This window comes from Sander vitreus, chromosome 22 (assembly GCF_031162955.1).
Source record: "Sander vitreus isolate 19-12246 chromosome 22, sanVit1, whole genome shotgun sequence".
Classification (NCBI taxonomy): domain Eukaryota; kingdom Metazoa; phylum Chordata; class Actinopteri; order Perciformes; family Percidae; genus Sander; species Sander vitreus.
The window spans coordinates 10,027,382-10,047,348 of NC_135876.1; the positions used below are offsets into that span (position 1 = coordinate 10,027,382).

The window sequence follows — 19,967 nt, forward strand, 5'->3', positions numbered from 1 at the left end:
CTAAGGTGTTTATGAAGTTCACAGATGTGTGTTTCGGTACTTTTGAGGCAACTTGTGTCAGGAGATTGTCCTGCTGTTCCCTCGACAACCATTGCAATTCTACACACACACACACACACACACACACACACACATACATACACACACACACACACACACACACACACACACACACACACACACACACACACACACACACACACTATTATTTTGTCCACAGGGAGTACGAACATTCAATGGAGAAGCAATATACTTGTTAGAGACTCCCTCACAAAGATGGATGATGCTACACTGACCTCAATGGCTGACGGGTGGCGATCTTTAACCTTGGGATGTAAAAACTCAAACGTACTTTGTCTTTGAAGAACTTGAAATGTCTTACCTTTTGGCCGTGACCTCACTTGCAGAGAGCAAACTAGGAAAAAAACAACAGACAAGAAGGGTCGGCAGTCTACAGATGCCTGAATGCTTTTTGAATTGTGTGAAAGGACAAAACTGATTTTTTCCGCCTTTTCCATAGCGGCTATGCACATAAAAAATAAAGCAATTTGTTCCCATGTGTGTGGGCCTGAAAAAAGACAACATTTCTTATGATAGCCAAAGGCTTAAAGGAATAGTTTGATATTTTGGGAAATATGCTTATTCACTTTCTTATTCAGTTAGATGATACAATAGATACCAATTTTATGTCTGTACTGTATGCTAAATATAAAGCTAGCCAGCAACCGGTTAACTTAGCATGAAAACTGGAGACAGGGGAAAACAGCTAGGTAGCAGCATCCAACTACCAGCATGTCTGAAGATCACTAATTGACATGTTTTAATTTGTTTATTTAATCAGTTTGAAAATGTGTAAAAAAAATTACATTTTAAGAGGGTCAGAACTATTTCCAAGAAATAGATTGCACATAACTCCACACAAAATGTCTATTCCATTGAAAAAGTTCAACACCCGTCGGCCTATGTGCCACTGAGTGAAAGAACACTGTAGAGTGCTGCCATACAGAACCTTTTCCATTTCAAATCAAAGATTTTTTTTTTCTCAACTGTTAACGACTGATCATATTCCTGCTCTGATTTAGTCCACTGTGCTGACATGAAGGTGTCAGCAGTACAAGAACTCCCACCCACTGAAGTTTATTTGAGCTATTATATCAAAAAATGGCCTTGACATCCATTCGTGACCCACAGTTCTTGCTACACTCTCACATTCCAGCCGCTGCTCACTCAGTGAAACATAAATGCCTTCATGGTTAATTGGAGGTGAAAAATGATATATGAGATTATTTTCCTTGACTTTAGCACATGATAAATAACATCTACACACAGGCCCAACCCTCCCAAAGGGGCTCTATTGTAACCATGGCAAGCCAATAACCACACATCACTATTTAATCTCAACATGTCATATAGCTGTGGTATGACCAAATTGCTGCTGACACATTTTACATTTTGCTTGGTGAAGCGGGGGCTGCATAGTTGTGGGTGTCTACTGGTTACCCATTGTTGATGGCCAGGCACCTTGCCAGGCCAGTTATAGCATGGTGTAATAGGAAAAAGAAAGATTAATGGACCCTAGGGACCCGAGGACATTCTGTTTATTTTCTTAATTGCCTGAAGTTAGTGACTGAGAGTACAAGAATCGGCAGGTGGCAAATGGTGTGAAAGTGAGAACTGAGAGACAGAGAATAACAGAGAAGAGCAGTGTGTGTGTGTGTGTGTGTGTGTGTGTGTGTGTGTGTGTGTGTGTGTGTGTGTGAGTGAGTGTGAATTTAAAACAGTCCATGCTATAGTTAGATATTGTTCTAGGTCACTTCAGAGAGTGAGCAATAACTCTTGGCAGGGTGCTAAGATTTTCCTCAAGCGGTGTCTCTATGATCTACATACTGTACCTCTATATAAGTAATTTTTATGAACCAAAAAGTGCTCCAATCAGAATAAAATACATTGTCTTTCAGTTAGGTCAGATACAGGATATTTGATTATCTAGATTATTTTGTCCCGAAATGTAAAAACAACATGTTGGTGTTATGGGACAGGAGGTTATGTGTCAAACTATTCCTTGGCCGGGAGCAGTCACAAAAACAACAAAGAAATAGTTCCCCTCGTGAAACCAAGCTGACATGAACATAAAAATCTTCATAAAATCAATTTGAACTTTATCATCATAACATTGAAATAAATTGCAGAAAGCCTCCTCTTACAACTGTAGACTACCTCTCACCAACAGTAATCTATTTCAAATTGGGGGTCTGCTTTTCGGCACTGCCAAGGAAAACACTGAGAAAACCTTTAAGAGAAGACTTTCTGGAATAATTCAGAGGCTATTTCTGACCAAATCTAATTCTGTCATGTAAACATATGGGAATTACCTTTTTGAGCACTCTTTCTGAACTGCTTTCAACACAGGATTCCCACAACTGGACATCATGCAATCCAAAGCCAGACGTGTTTCCATTAGGCTCACAGAGACTCATGGCAGTATCATATCCGGGACACAGGATGTGACCAACGGAGGGGAACCAATGTCATTTGCAGACAGCTAACGAGAGGCGCTGCAGCAGGCACCTGTGCTGGGAAAAGACAGCGGAGAAAGGGCTCTCCCACATGATTGGAACAATCCCAGAAACAAACCTTAAGGGATAGAAATCGGAAAGCCCCTTGTCTTTTCATCTGGATGGCTAATAGAGAGAAAGAAGAAAGAAAGAGAGAAGAAAAAGAGAAATAACGAGAATCTGGGAAAGAAAATGCCAAATAGTAATAGTTATAGGGGTGGGACTGAGAGAGAAATTGGATAAATGAAGGAAGAGGGATATAAGAAATGATTATGGTGGTTGTGGATTACCATGACAACTCCTGCTGTATCCCAAGTGTTTTTATGTTCTACATGCTCTCTGCTGGATCCAGGCGGATGACTAAAGCTGTGCCAAGTCTCCTTAGGTATCAACAGAATTGGAATTACCATCATTTTCCACAAGGCGTGTACCTTCAGGGTCAGCTGCTTTCCCACTGCTTGAAACTCAACTGCTGTAAACAGGTTGGATATTGACAGGTGCGACTGGAATTGGCTGTTTTTTGAGGAAAAAAAACATGCTCCTGCAAAAATGGCTTCAAACATCATGAAATTGAATCTTGAGTATTGGCAAAGGCGCTGAATTTCATACAACTTTTACTTCCTCTATATTGTCAACTTCTATCGTCTGCTCGGTGCAAAGTGTGAATGAACATTTTTGGCAAAAAGAGTATGATTGAAGAAGTTCCTTTTCTTCAATGTGCGGTAGAGTTTCATTTCCTGTGTAAAATGCAAACATATTGACATTTTGATCTTGTTTACATACCTCTAATGGTGATCACCATGGAGTTGTAAGCAGCCCTGTCATGAGACTCAGGCTATCACTTGCCATTTATTGTCTTCTCTATCTTTTCAAGTGTAAAATTAGTTGCACGGGACTGCAATTTGGGGAACATTGAGGTGAAACACAACAAGTGGTGACAGGGCCCACCTGGACTTGGACTCTGCCTCTCACAGATGCTTCTTGGTCCAGAGCCTTCACTGTAAAAGCCCCACTTCCTGCTGGTAAAGCCATCATACTGGCCAGATTGTGAGGGGGTTGAGGTGGGACAGAGAGAGGGAGAAGACAGTAGAGAACAAGGAGTATGAGAGAAGAGGAGAAATTGGGCCCAGCCTCATAGACATCCTGGTGTTTCCAGATTGCAGGCCAGCCACTTCCGGCTATCACCATATCCCTCAGTGGGAGTGGGAAGTTTTAAGCTCAGCTGAAAATAGTAGAGCTTGCAAATGAAAACTATACATTATATTTTTGATATTTTTAATGTTCTAATTAACCATCATTAAAAGAAACAATGGATGGATGTTTAGCGTGTTTGAGATATTTTAAAAGGGTCTATTGATCTATCGCCCTTAGCATTATCAAACGCAATATGCTACACTGATTAATATTGTGGTAAAAATAATAACAGAGACCTACTTGAAGCCCACACATTGGAGAGCATCCACTCTGCTAAAGTGCCCTTGAGCAACCATTGAAATGCTAACAGCTCCATGGGAGCCGTTTTGGGAGCTGGGCCCAGCCTCTGAAATAGAAAACAGAATTGCCTTACAAAGATCAGTAGAGGATGACATACTGTGTTTTGATCCAAGAAATGAAAATGCAAGGTTGCTCTTATGTGTGCAGTGCATCCAAATATCATTTACAACCTACAAATCAAGCGGCTTGAAGCTACAAGGAAAGTAGTGCTCTAAAGTGATATTTCAGCAGACAGTATACGAGGCGAAACGGAAATGTCATCAATAACCAATGAGGCTTCACTTTGCCTGAGCAAAAGCCATATATAAAGACTGTCCATGGTTTTATTCTTTCTGGACATACTGCAAGACACGTTAAGAGTGCCCCAGTACCTGCCTTCATTGCGTCAAGGTTTGTTTTTATTTTCCCCTGCTTTTTGAAGAAAAAAAAGAAATTACAGATGCTGTCACCCACTTACTGGTACTCCCGCTTGCTCTCATGGAAAATGTAAAAGGGGCCCAGCCTCATTGAGGTCAGCCTGACATTGCCAGTGAGAGGTGGCCAAGTCACAAAACAGATGTTTACTGTTTTCCTAAGGATGATTTGTTCTCTGCTCCATATTGACTTGGGTCCAACCACAACCCAGGTCCCTTTAACAGAGCGCTGCATTAGAGTGGGCAGACAGGGGCACAATGCTTGAACCAGGTGTTTATGTTTTACTGTAAAAGTCTTTTATTGTACGCCTGCTTCATCAGTCCTTAGGTACTTTAGGTGAGGTTATGATTCCGACAGGTGTCTGGATTTATCCACTCTCAAGCAGATGTGCAATAAAATGATCGGATGGATCACACATAGGAAAGTTGTGCCTGTGTGTGTGTGTGTACTCTCCTGGATGTGTCTCCCTGTGTAGGCAGTGCGTAAGAACCAGTTTTAGGAAGCCTCTGAGTTTTTCTGTGTGTGTGTGTGTGTTTGTGTGTGTCAAAGCAGCCTGCACCTCTGAGCGTCCACAGAGGAAGTCATGGACCCGGTAAAGGTCTCTCCACAGAAGCCATAAAGCAGTGCGTCTGCTGGAATAATGTGTTTGACTTGGCTGTGGGGCAGCAGCAGGTGCTGGGAGGACCGCCTGGAGCTGCTGCTCACTGCCTGCTTTGAACTGCAGGCCAGGGACCAGTCTTCCCTTCTCTGTGTCTTTCCCTCCTATCCCATCTTTCACGTCCTTCTTCCTTATCTTTGTTCCTCTCTTTCCTCTTATCTCTCTCAGTTTTTCTTTTACTGTTGTCATTACTTATTTGCTTTATCTGTTGCGCCTTTACCTGGACTTTTTCTCTTCTCCCCATATCATAGCTGTCAAAAAAGCTTAGTTGTACTCCAGCCACATGTCTGCTAGACATCAATGACACTACAGAGAAATGAGTACAAGTTTAAATTTATGAATTCAATGGATCATTAAAAGAGAGGTAGTTAAAGGCTTGGAAGTCACTAACTGAGTAGGTGTAAATCTTCACCTCTGACATCTTCCTCACCTCTAAAAGGAATTGTATGACATTTTGGGAAATTGCTTATTGGCTTTCTTGCTGACAGTTAGATGAGAAGATCAACTACTCTCATGTCTGTGTGTTAAATATGAAGCTAAAGCCAGCAGCCATTTAGCTTAGCTTAGAAACAGCTAGCCTGGCCCTGTCTGTAAGTAACTAAATCCACCTACCAGCACCTCTAAAGCTCACTAACTAACAGCTAAGCTAATCTGCTGCTGGCTGTAGCTTCACATTTAGAGTACAGACATGAGAGTGGTATCAACTTTCTCATCTCTTTTTTGTTGTTGCAAGAAACAAGTGTATTTCCCAAAATGTCAAACTATAAATGTCCGTTCTGTAAAAGGGGCACACTTGTTTTACATGACTTTCCTTCACCCGTTTCTCCAGGTTTCTTTCTACCTAAGTTGGTGCAAAATCCTGGCTGTTTTAAAATATCTGGTTAAATACATGATTCTGCATTATCTGCTGAATGACACACACAACCATGTTAAAATCTAACAACATGGCATGACACTCTGTGCTTAACATGGGCATGCAGTAGGTGAGTCATAATTTAAGCTCTGGACTCCCTTCCTCTGTTTCTTTCTCCCTCAGCCTCAAGGTAAAGCCATTATGCTTGAAACGAAGCAGCAGCAGTAGCAAAAGCAGCAGCCCACTTGGGTTCAGAGAGACGGGAGGGAAATGATGAAAAGTAAAGCCCAGGGCCGTCCCAGGGCCCTGAAAGAGAGTTGCCTTTATTGAAAGAGCCCACTCCCATGCATTCCTCTGCCAAGAGCCGGGCCTCCCTGAAGAAGGCGGGGATCAGAGGCTGACTCACATTCAGATGGGGGTTCATGGGCTAGAGCCGCAAGAAACACACACACAGACACAAAAACCACATCTACACAGAGGCACAAACAAGTGTGCACCTTGTTCCCCCATCTCCCATCTGCCTCATTGTTCTGTCAGTCAGGATGGGGTTTTAGCTATGATCCACAGCAGGGAATCTCTATTTCCTGAATGGGTAACACACACACACACAGGCTTGTAAAGCACAACTGATTGATTTATTGGGTTTCAGGGGCTGAGGTAGGTGGATATGAGATGCTCCTTGGAGAGCTCATCGTGAGATCATTCATTGAGAGCAAAGGGCTCACTCTGAGAACAACTGGAGAAATCACTCTGTCTTGGGTCCAACTGACAAATGGTAAATGGGACAAAAGTATTTTTTTAAGGAGTGTTATGCTTAGTTAGCTATGTGAAATATTCCCTACTTTGGGAGCTTGTCTTTTTCTTCTTTTCTTTTACACTTTAGCCTCCCAAAAATGTTCAGGGATAATCTTTTTTTTTTTTTTTTTTAAGATGCCTATCATTTATCATGAGCTGGGAGGCATCCGAAAAGCTTCCGTCTATACTGAAAGAAAGAAGAATCCTACAGTCACTGTTATTTACAGCCGATTCACATTTTTTGGTGTAGTTTATATAACTAACAATCATTTTACAATCTATGATGTGTGTAATTAGTTCTTAAAAATCTCAAAATGATGAAAGGGACACATTTTGTATTGGGAAATGTATTAGATAGATTATTTCTTGGCATTGACCTTTATTTTTTGCTATAGGTTAAAGTGACAGACAGTAAATTAGAGCTGATCAGTAAGAAATGATGGCTGCAAACATCTGGACCGAATCTGGAAATCACCTGTTTACTGAGAATGGTGTCTGATTTCATTGACTATTTGAACTTTTACAGCTATATCAGTTTTATTTTATAGTAGTCCTAATGTTGAAGAAACTGAAAAAAAAGATTCCTTTGGAAAAGCCCTGTGGGTATGGCTGAAGTTCTCACAAAGTCACATTCAGGGGCGAACACTGAACTCATGAACAACATACTTGAATATTTTGACTGTTTCATTTTCAATTTTCAAAGATTTTCACTTTACATACAACATCTATAACATCTCTGTTACTTATTTTACCAACCTTTATATTGCTTACCTTCCCCCTCTCTGTTTAATGACTTATAGGCCAATACTCAAACAATGAGTTATAAATACTTGATTAAAAAAAAGGCTAGGAGCAAATGGTTTCTCAGATCTCTGCAGGGTAAATCCAGACAGCTAGCTAGACTATCTGTCCGATCTAAGTTTTCTGTTGCACGACTGAAAACAACTTTTGAACGTACACATGTTCCACCAAAACAAGTTCATTCCTGAGGCTATTTTGCAGTGGCACCACTGCTTTTCCCGGTGCTTAGCACCGCCCAAGATGATTGTGATTGGTTGGATGAGTTAATAGTAAACTATGTTTCCTAACAAATTAGCTATCAACTGAAAAAGGTAATAATATGTCAGTATTGAGTTTACAGCTTGTTTCTGCTGCCCACCAGTGGCAAAAGAAATCAGTTCCTGCTGGTTTAATACAGTTTGGGCAAGTTCAACTTTTTTCATATGCGCAAACTTTCTTACTATTATTTGGATACTGTAAGAATTTCTGTTATATAGTTTTAGGGTATCATTGAAACAGCAACAGTCAAAGAGAGATAGCATCAGGAAAATACCTGCCTGGTACAGAAAACAGGGAAAATCAAAGCAATTGAGAAGGTATGTGGTTGGCAGAGAAGCTAGACATTCCTCTACGGTTCAGGAATCTAGACGACAACAAGCTTTGTTGCAGCTGGTGGCCACTGGCCGATGACAGGCCGTTTTCCGCGTCCTCTCTGGCCATTGTTTGCCCTGTGATTGACTGAGGAAGGTGTTTGTTGTTGCTGGACTCTTATCTGTGTTTCTTGGACCTGGCAGGAGCACTGAGCTGTTGTATTAGCGAGGCTGTCTGATGAAACTGAACAGACGCAAAACATCACAAAAAGTTCAGCTAATTAGACCTTTGGCTCTCTATTGCACAGAAGACGGCAATGGAGTGTGTGTCTTTCAAAGAAAGATAATCTGATCAAGAAATCTGGTTAAGAAACCATGCTTCTGCTCACTGTACAGAAAGAAAACTGACATGTCACAGTGTCAGCTGTCACCAGAAAGCATATCAGTTCTTGTTAATAAGAGATCGCTGGCATTTATAGTGAAAGGTGGGACGTTTAATTTTCATTCCTTTTCTTTCCAGTGATTGCTTTTATATGTCACCCAGTGCTCATTTTCTAAGATGCCAGAGTCTGAGACTATCCAGCATGCCTTGCAACGTTCCCTCAGAGAAATATCAATTTCTTAATTTGTTTTACTGCAGCTTTGAGAGCTCTCCCTCTCTTATTTAGAGATCCACTGGGTGAATGTTTGCTATTGCCAAAGAATTCATATTGCCACCTGCATTGCCATTCGCCCAGGACCCATCACCGACTCCCTGGGGTGGTTTTATGCCGGGTTATTAACTTGGAAGCACGGTGCTTTTGTTCATTGGCATTTTCATTTTGGACCCCTTAGTAATTGAGTAACAGGGGCCCATCATGTAGCACAAAAGAAAGGGAGTGAGCATGCAGAGGCTGAAAATTCTCATAAGCAGGGGTGATGAATACCTACTCCCTTTCTTTTGTTCCAACACAAAACAGTGAAATTGTGTTTCTGTTAGACCTGCTTTTTCTCATCAGTCGACTGAAATGAAAAGGCAATAACGCCAAAAAGAAAATGTTTAGTAACGCCAGGTTTGCTGTCAGCTTCATAGAAAACTGTAGCACTCCTCTGAGATCATGTGTATTTTATTTGTTTCTTCAAGGAAATTTAACCTCCACTGGTATTTTATTAGTTTCAAAACAGTCCAGCAGTAAAGAAGAGTGCATAAATAGTTACATATCAAGCCATAACACAAGCTGCGTTTGACCAACACTCATAAAAGTGTACATTTTATCCTGATAAAGAAGCCAGAGACAAAACTCCAGTACAGTATCTTGCAATCACAATTACCTGTATGTTACATGCGCTACAGAACAACCAGACACAAGAACAGCTTTTTCCCACAGGCTGTCACTATGAGGAACACTTAGGTGTTTGGTGTTTTAAGCCCCCAATGTCATCTTTCAGGCAGCGCTGCCTGGAATGCACTAGGATTAGGCAATGGTTAGGGTTAGGGTTAGGTGCCTTGAAGTCGATGGTTACAGCGCTGCCTTGAAGCCGACGTTGGGGGCTTAAAACACCATTGAGGGAACACTTAACACCAGTCCATAATGTCAGGACCAATCCCTGTGCAATACCCTTGTAACACCAAGCATCCACCTTTCCAATAAATTATATATGTCATAGTGTTAAACACATAATTTAAACATTTAACAAATATCTGTCAAATATACACTGCATATCCACCTACCTCAGATATATAAGCAACCTGTTATATTTCTTTAATTATTTTATTGCAGCACTATTTGCACTTTTGCATTGCCCTATTGTCTCACTGTATACAATCCTCATAGAGCTGGTTGTTTAAATGTGTATATGTATGTACGTACATGGATCACATGTACAGTATATTGTGTGTGTGTGTGTGTGTATTAATATATATATATATATATATATATATTATTAACAAATCCAAAAACTACATACATTTTTTTGCTGGGTTGCCAGAAATAAGTAAAGCAGACCTCACATACTTCATATGCATGCAATTAGTGTCAAGTGTAGTTTTATTGACATGTTGAGATTTGGTCACAGTTACAAGCAGATGTTGGGAATATTTAGTGCTGAGCAGCGTTGTAGGCTAATTTAAACTGAATTTGTTCTGTCATTCAAGCCAATCTTCAACAGTTCTGTTGGCTCCAAATTCATCATAGACTAAAATCAGATCCTGTTGTCTTCATTATATTATCATCCCTGTGATACATTTCATTCTTTTCCAGTGGATGTGGAAAGCTCTTTTCAGACAGAGCATCAGATTGCATTAACCAACACACCCCTTATCTCTGTCCGTTGCCCAAAAGAGCTCCAGCTGGGTGCTGCTGTTTCCTTCACCATTTGTGTTGGCACGGGGAATGGCAGCTCCATGGCCCGAGAGCACTGCTCTCCCTTCAAAACAGGAAGAGCACGCTGCTCTCTGATGCACACTGGAGACAAAAAACAAACCAACAACGGTCCAGAGACATGAGGCAGCAGGCTGAGGAGGATGATAAGGGGAGATTTTAGCCAGTGCCCAACCCTTTTCTGCACATGGAGTCGCCTTACTGGTCGGTGTAGAGGAAAGGTTTCTGTGCCAGTAGCCTGAGTACATGGGACACGTAACAGTTTCCTATTAATGTTTGACGAATATCTATCCAGATAAACCAGATGCTCTCTAAAGATCTCAGATAGCTCTAATGTTAATTAATCTAATGTCAATCTACAGTTTGAATTTTCCTGTTTTACACCACTAATTAGGGCGCTGTGCAACTTGTTGATCAATACCAGTCACTCAACAATGACTTGACCAGGTGCTAAGATTTCTGGCTTTATTTTACTTTTCAGCCTGCACTTTAACTTAGAACCCAAATTCCTATGAATGTCGAAACCTGTTGTTGTTGCAATCCCTCAGCCTCAAACAGATGTTGATCTAAATCCCAGATTGCTTAATGTCAATTTAGTTTGGCAAAGCACATTATTATTATTGTTGACAGCAATGGTCTTAGTGCTTTGGAGATGGACCTGGGAGCTCTCCCACACTGCCTCAGCCTGGTCATTAGGCAGGTCTTTTCTGAACCATCAAAGAGCAGGCCTGGCATTAACCAGAGATATGATCAAACTAATGTCCAGATCTACAAGTGCACCAAGTGTTTAATCCTATAAGAACCACGTTTATGTGTTCCCTGAACTAAAATCAGTTCACAAAGTTATCCAAACTGTGGCTGATTTCTTTTCTAATCTGACATTACACAGCAATGCCAAAAGTCATTCAAACACATAAATCCTATACTTATCAGGCCCAACAAGTACTTGGTTTAAGCTTATGACTCTACTCATGAATAGCTAACACTCATATGACTTTAACGGTGACCTTTCGTGTACTCTGACTGTTTTTCTTTCTTTCCAACAAAACCAAAAAATAAACAAGGGCAGATGAAAAGGTGCCTTGCTGGCAGAGGTGGGCCACGTTTCCGTATTGTCGCTCCTCGTTAGCTGATGATGGGCTGTCTCCAAATTGGACAGCTGCAGTCACCGAGGCAGAGGAAAGGCATGCACACACATGCAGACGTACATCTGCTGGCATGTCAGTGCCCTCTCTGATCTCTGACGCCAGCCATCACTGACTCTGTCTCTCTCTCACACACACACACACACACACACACACACACACGTGGTTGTGCATGAGAGCGGGGGGCAGGTCATAGCTAGCCAAATGGAAAAAAAGCTGCAGCTTCTGTGAAAGGGGATACATACAGTAACTGAGTTCAGCTGTGTTGTCACAGTGGAAGGGCTCCACTGCTGGCTTGTTTTGTTTTATTCTTATTTTTCTTACAGGAACTGTGTTTTACTTTGGCTGATGGATGAGGTGAAGTCTAAACTTGCTTCTTTAGATGATACATTTGACAGCTGAGGTGTCTGGGCAGTTTAAAGGAGTGTGTAGTAGGGATGTGAAGGGGGGTATCTAAAATATTTGTTCTATTACATTGTCTGAGATGAACTCTGTTCTCAGCCATGCCAGGAATGTGCCCAGCGTGCCCACCCATCCATTAACCTGTCCAACAGCCTACCATTGTCTGGAGCAAAAACAAAACCCTTCATTAAAAGTGCTGTGAGTCTAACATCAACCTCCGCTTCAGGGTCAAGACCCACACAGACTTTTATATATTACAACTTTTATATATTATTGTGTTTGCTGTATAACTGGGATAAAACTGTATAAGGTGAGTATTTTCACTGTTGTAAATGCCTTAGTGTGCAATTAATATGATAAATACAAAATGCAAAATAGAAATGAACACTTTGTGTTTATCTTTTTATATGTACACATGACCAGACAGAAATTCAAACTAGAAAAACAAAATCATGTGATTCATGTTTTTTTCTGTTTAAACAGCAATGAAAATATTGGTAACTCATTTAAATCAGATTTGAGGTGGCAAAGCAAACAAAAAACAGCTGCTGCTGATCATTTAAATTGGTTTCAGCAAAGGCCTTTTATAATGAAAGTTACTTCACAGACAGTTGGTTTACACAAAGTTAATGTCAGAGGTCAAATGTTCCAAACACGGGATAGCTGATGAGGAATGATTTGTTCTGGAAACTGTTTAGTTTGAGCTTGTTTCTACAACACTTGTGCTTTAAACACACCTGCTCAGAAGGGCTCCTTTAACATTTAATGATCTGGCTTTCAGTGCTTAGAATATCTCGCCTTGGTGCTAAACTCCAGGTTCCTTTCAACTTGAGGCAGATGCAAATTTATCATCAGCACCCTTCAGGCAGGCATCCATTAAAAATCTTGAAATGTTGAAAACTTCACGGCCAAGGAACAATCACATGATTGCTTGTTTAAAAATGACATATTCCAGACCTTTTAAGTGCCGTGAAAATTCCATGCGCTAAAGACAGAAACTTTTGAGTTTGATGGCCTGTGAAATGCCACGTTGTTAATCACACTTTCATATTCACGATTTGGAAAATGTTGAGTCTTGTGCAGGCGCAAAACCTCTACGTTTTATGCCAACGGCCGAGTTCATCAATCAAAGGCGATAGTTTTGCACATGCAGAACTGACGTCTCACACCCTCTGACGACTCACACCCTCGCAAACATCAACTGATTAGAGGAGTGAAAACTTGGTCAAGTCCTTCTTCTTTTCGCTGTACTTGGTGCTAAGTTGTCCTACAGCCTTGGCGTGCTCTTCATTCACCTCCTCCTTTAATCTCTGCTGTTCTTTTAGAAACTCTGCCCAATCATCTTTCAAACGTTCCATGTTCACCTGCAGCTGCATGCTCTGGAAGGACACAAGAAGATGAGAAATGATGATGTTTGTCTCAATTCTCCTTCATTGTACTACTTCTAACTTCTTGCATTTATACACAACACTATAGATGCTGATCATGTGGTGTCTGGAAACTGGCATTCAGCCTACAGATGCTGTATATACAGTATAGTAGACACAATATCATAAATGCCTGTACAATCTGCAATCCAATTGTTTTTTTTCTAGGCTATGATAATGTGTCCACCTGTTAGAAGTCCTTTGCCTTGGGTAGTTTTTACCTGCTGTGCCTCTAGCTCCCTCTGCTGGACTCTCTCTGCCATGTGATTAGCAGCCTCCACTGTGGGAGACAAAACATATTCTTAATATTTATATTCAAAACACAACATAGATCAAAATAACTTTCTTGTGTCATCAGATCATCATAGGAATTCAAAATATAGTACAGTTATTCAAAACAGTGTGTTGTTGAATGTCTCTTTTATATATATATATATATCTCATGTGCTAAAGACAGAAACTTTTGAGTTTGATGGCCTGTGAAATGCCACGTTGTTAATCACACTTTCATATTCACGATTTGGAACACACACACACACACACACACACACACACACACACACACACACACACACACACACACACACACACACACACACACACACACACACACACACACACACACACACACACACACATTAGCAATAGACATGGCAATCAGCACATTGTTTTCATAAAATATTGCATTATATTACTTTATTTCTAAAGATATGGCAACAAATCTTAGTGTCTAATTAGATGCCAGGTGAAGCATGTAATGACACAATCTTGGCACATTCTCAAGTGTGAATCTGAGAGAGGAGACTTACACCGTTTAACAACATCAGACAGCATGCCCTCTAAATCTGTTGGCAGGATTTGCTCATTTGTTTCCGAAACCATTTTATTGAGGTTCTCCAGCAGTCTGCTCTCCCTGTGTCCACGTTTTTCCTAAACAGCCGAAAGCTCAGTGTTGTCACACACATACCACACAGTACACTGAAAACACAAGTTTCTTAAAGTGCTCATATTATGCTAATTTTCAGGTTCATAATTGTATTTAGAGATTGTACAAGAATACATTTATGTGGTTTAATTTTCAAAAAACACCATATTTTTGTTGTGCTGCACATTGCTGCAGCTCCTCTTTTCACCCTGTGTGTTGAGCTCTCTGTTTTAGCTACAGAGTGAGGCATCTCACTTCTGTTCCATCTTTGTTGGGAGTCGCACATGTGCAGTAAGTACTGCTAGCCAGTCAGAAGCAGAGTATGAGGGTGTGCCACGCTAGCAGCTAGGCGAGCATTATAACGTGTGTTACAAAGTGACGCACGTTCGTCACGGAAGTAAAGGCTGGACTACAACAGAGCTGTTTGGAGCAGTTTGAACAGTGTTTTCTGTTGGAGATGGTAAGTCCCTTTGGGGTGGACTTTGGGCTTTTTCACTTTGTAAACCTAAACATGCACAAAAAGATAAAAACAATAAAAGGAAAGGGAAAAAGCCAAAAAGCATAATATGAGCACTTAAAGTCGTTTAGTCTTGCACTGGGTCTTAACATATAGCTTTCATTAAAATGAGTGAGACAAATGACACTCATGGCATTGACTTTTTAATAACAGAAAAATACTGTATTTTTAAAGTAATAAATCCTTCCACTAAATATGTTATTTGGCTAAGAAATATTTCTGAACAAGCCAATCTGCACTAAAAACTTTCAATTGGTGTGGCCTGCAGATTCTCAGCGACTGATGTACAGCTTAGTCAGTGACAGCAGTGTTGAAGGACAAACAAATCTAAATAAAAAAGGTAAAAAGTCCAAATATCTTTCATCAGTGGCACTGAACCCACAAGACAAACACCAAGGCACCGTGTTACGTCATCATCACAACTGTAAATAATTCTAGAATTTTAAAAATGGTCTTTAGCCTTATAAATAATATATTTGTCATGCGGGTACCTCAAACTCTCTCACGAAGTAGCGGACCTCTGCATTGATGATTGGTCTGTGGTCTAACAGTCGGGACTGGATATCACCCACATCTGCAGCACCAAACAGCTCAAATTAGATTCGGTTAAAACAACACTGGAAAACACACATTTTAACAACATTATGAAAGTTAGTATCATGTTTTAAAACCATAATTCAAGCACACCTTAATAATCTGCGCATGCCTTTAATGTTATGTGTTAGATAGCCTGCTTGCTATACAAGGTAGGCCATCATTGTATCATTATTAATTATTAACCTAATACCAACCTTATTCCTTCTTTTGAAAGCTTGAGAAAGTATAGTGTTGAATAAGAAAATCAAACAAATCATAATGTCTATCACACTGTTGCTGACACTAAAAAATGATACTTTGAATAGACTCTTATCTATCTGTAGGCCTACCTTATCAGCTAATAGGATAATAAAAGGTAAACAGCGAGGAAAACACGCTAACATGCCGACAATGAGAAGAATTTTTTCTGCTGTGGATTTCACTCACCTTTAGCAATTTTGTCCATTCTTACAAACTCTGCTGGCACGTTGATTTTAGTAGTTACTAGTTAAATTAAAGTTGTCTCCTTTGGAGCAGCTAGCTCAACCAGCTAGCTAGTTACTAACTAAGTGCTAGCTAATCACTTGCTAAATGTTCCAAATGCTCAGCTAACTGGCAACTAATTGTGAAAGCGAAAACGCTACCTAGCTGACCTAAACTATCAGTCATTAACGTAGGCTATATTTTAATGACATAGTAATAAAGACCACCTACAATATGACAAAAACGGCAATGCTCTTTTGCCAACTGCAGTCATGTGAATGGAAGTCAGATGACTGCAATGTAAATATTTACTACTACTTCCGGGTACGAGGCCATGGACTGAACCAAACGGCTGAGAGAGGGGTGTCACATTCACTTTAGTAAGATGTCCTCTCGTGGTTTGAGCTTCTTCTTTTTTACCAGTCCACTTAAAATACTCTCTCATGCAGTCTTGATTTAAGGTAAGCTACAGTGACGAGCTTTTGTGTGTGTGTGTGTGAGAGAGAGACACACCGGATAAGAGACAGTAGTGTAGACTGAGGTTTTGCTTGACTGAGGACAGCAGATGTCAGTCTTGCTCTGTGGTGGAGCAGAGTGACATCAAAACCTAGTTTTAAAAGTAATTTCCACACAAAAATTGTCTACTCAAAATGCACTGAATTGACCAATAATATAGGAATTTGTCTTTTTAAATACAGACTCAACATTTTTCCTGACTTTGTGGCTTAAAAATAAATCCTGTTCTACAGTCTGCTTGCACTCTTTCCACTGGTTCATTTAAATCATAGTAGACTACCACTTTGCAATACATAAATACATTGCAACCAATGGCTTTATTTATGAGAACTCATTCCTACTTCTGCATTATACTTCAATAATAATCCATTAATAAGAATAACTTTGAGGTTGCCATTATGTAAAAGCAAGTATCCTGCTGGTGGAGGAGGATACACCAGCTTCTACAATAATTCTTTTATTATTCCCAAACAGACTAATAGCTGTGATTATAATAGGATTATAGTATCTAATATTCATACAGCGTCCACAGTTGGTTACTCACTGTTGCGTATTTAGTATTTAATATTGAGTATTTATTGATCTTATCAGATGTGCAGTCCACACAGGAGACACTAATATAATCCTATTATAATAGTGTAGAATACTATGACTCCATCACAGCTATTAGTTCCTTTGGAATAACAAAGGACATGTTGTATGTAGTGATACTACAGTAGATAAATATAGCATGGTGAATGATAATCTCACCTAAGACATTAGCAAACACATCTTTGTATGGGTATGGGGTATGGAGGAGGCCCCTTTTGCTGAGTATCTATGTTGGGATGGATACATTAATTTGTATTTTTTTAGGTATACAACATTTGCATTAATAAAGATGTCACTATGGTGAAATTTGCTAGAATAAGATATAAGACCTAAGTACATTTATAGAAGGCACGTTTCTTTGAAAACACCAGAGTCACCACAAGATGGCACCAAATGTCTCATATTAGTTTTGAAAATCCAGGGCTGGCAAAGCCCCAGTGACAGAATTATCTTGGACTAGCAAATGCTTTTATTACACTTTATGAAATGCAAATATATTGGCATAGATGTATTAATAAACACAGCACTTGTGGCAAGAGCAGAGTGCATGCAGATATTCAGTCAGAGTAAGAAGAGGCATTGTTTGGGGCACACGTTGCATATTAGTTGTCAAAAGTTTGTTTGCGAGCCCTAAATTCATTAGGACTGTCATGCTCTGTTAAGAGAAAATCATTAAGGCACCACTTAAGTCCCCCACTGTCCACATTGTTTAGTTAAAGACTAACCATTAGGCCTATTAAGAAGATTAAATGATTGATCAACAGCCGAGGGATAAGAATAAGCCCTTCACTGCAGCCTCATTTTTGTCATGTGCTTTGTTTATTCATGATTCTGCAGGGTGAAATTAAGAACATTTAGATCAATCTTGAATGGTTGCGAGGCTGGTTAAATGCAGCATTCTTTACCATATTTAGATGGAATTAAATAGTAGAGTTACATACATCTAATGTGTGGTTTACACTAATAAACAATATGAAGATATATTAAAGAGATACTTACTGTATATATTATATTTTGTAGATTAATAAAAAGGTGTCTAATAAAGTGTGAAATAGCAATTTAGAAACTCAAACTTTTGACATTTTCAAATAACAAAATCATTTAAAAAAGAATTGTAGTTTGTAGACCAGTAATAACAGACTAAAAATAGATGTATTCATTGGAAGTCTTTAATACATTTGATGTTCCATTATTAGCAAAATGATTTGGATTTGGAATCAGAAAAACACGTTCTGAAATATAATTCTGGACTTGAGAAAATGGAATGGAATTTAAATCATCTATCATTTGTATTATTTTGAAATGTAATAAAAATTGAAATGTAGTTGGATTAGATTTTGCACACTTAGCTTGGGTTTGGAAATAATGCTTTACATATGAGTTATCAGACAAAGAAGTGTAAACATCCACTACTACTGAAACTTTCCACAGCATTAAAGAATTTGGAGGGCAAAGCCAACATCAACATAACGAGGAAATATGTGTCCTTCTGTAACATTATCTGCAAGCGTTGTGATCCTCGGCTGCAGTTTGCATGCGAGAGCTCGTTGCATGAGAGCAGATCATGTGTTTCTCTGTATTTCTGTCCCACAAGTCTATTAAGTAAATTCAGCTTTTTATTTGACACCCCTGCGCAGAACACATAGCCTTTCTGGGACACGCTCCAAAACGTGTCACTAAAAAAGAAAAACAATGTTCAAAGTTATAAAAAAAGTATTGCAAATATGCCATTGTTTAATCCAATAGTATATTTTCAATAGCTGTCTAGATGAGCTAAGAATCCTTTTAATTACATTAAAAGCTTTTCATAATAGTTTCATTTCATTCAGTTAATTGCTGTTGAGCACTAATTTAAATCAGCAAGTGCATTATAGAGAATTACAATATTTACATTTCTTCTATTTCATTTATTGTCAAGTCATTTTATTAGTCATATAAATGCTTTTGCTAAGTTCAGACTTTTATGCTTTGCAAATGTGAGTTCAGTTTATACTGTTTAATTGCTTGATGTTTGGTTGAAAGAAATACAAATAAATTAATCATGAATTGATTATTGCAGTAAAAATTTTTTTTCTAATCACATATCACATATATAATCATATTTAATCATAAACTGTAAGTATAGATTTTTTTTGTTTAGTACCGACACATAGTGTACCACAATACACAATATACCAGATGTATCTATTGCCCTTATCATATAAGATTCCACATTTCTCCCTCATCTTTTTATTACACTTCTTCATACATGATCTGTACACAGTATGCAGGACCAAAGCGGCAGTGTTTCTCCCCCCTGTGCATACATGCTCGCCAGCATCCAGATGATCTCCTGCAGCACTTCCACAAACGGTGCTCCAGCAGTGCAGTGGGAGGTCTCTGATTGTGGTTTACCAAACATGCCCACTGGCCCTGTGAGCTTGCCCCGGTGACGCTCTTGCCTCTGTGTTTCTCTCTTCCCCGGCCCGACCACACCGCCCCTGTAACGACGGTGCTCGCATTACCCACTGGGTATAATTATTCTGCATTTTGCTGCACTCCATTCTCTATCTCTCACTCATCTTTTCTCTGCCTCTCTCTCTCTCAGCTTGGCTGGGTCTTGACACCGAGGTCCAGGCGGAGGGCCGCGGGGCCGCTGCTTTGTGTTCACAACACGCTGAACGCCACTCACTGCACCGTGGCTCTGAACAGGTGGGGGGTGGTGATGGGAAAGGGGGAACGGGAAGGGAAGGAGGGAGGGTTACTCACTTGATGCCAAGGCCTCTGGGCCTGAGGGAAGGTGGGGGTGGAGGCCTGGTAGGAGAGTACCTGCTGACCAGCAACCCACCTACCGCTTCTGCCCTTCTCTCTCTCTCTCCATATCCAGTTTCTTATTTTATCTTATTT

General features: G+C 39.9%; 1 protein-coding gene across 1 annotated transcript; it reads right to left on the bottom strand.

The window, feature by feature from the left end:
- Positions 1-12,434: 12,434 nt before the first annotated feature.
- Positions 12,435-16,274, bottom strand: bloc1s5 (biogenesis of lysosomal organelles complex-1, subunit 5, muted). The gene is made up of 5 exons (XM_078280926.1): positions 15,939-16,274; positions 15,407-15,489; positions 14,283-14,403; positions 13,695-13,753; positions 12,435-13,425 (listed from the first exon to the last, which is right to left on the bottom strand). Exons 1-5 carry the CDS (start codon positions 15,955-15,957, stop codon positions 13,252-13,254), a joined length of 456 nt encoding a protein of 151 aa, XP_078137052.1. The 5' UTR covers positions 15,958-16,274; the 3' UTR covers positions 12,435-13,251.
- Between the last annotated feature and the right edge of the window lie 3,693 nt (positions 16,275-19,967).

Bases quoted from the DNA above. Each gene is read 5' to 3' on its own strand.
- bloc1s5 (XM_078280926.1), bottom strand. The intron at 14,404-15,406 runs GTACCCGCATGA...TCGGCTGTTTAG, and splicing joins ACTTCGTGAGAGAGTTTGAG to GAAAAACGTGGACACAGGGA. The intron at 13,754-14,282 runs GTAAGTCTCCTC...TGTCTCCCACAG, and splicing joins GTCTGATGTTGTTAAACGGT to TGGAGGCTGCTAATCACATG.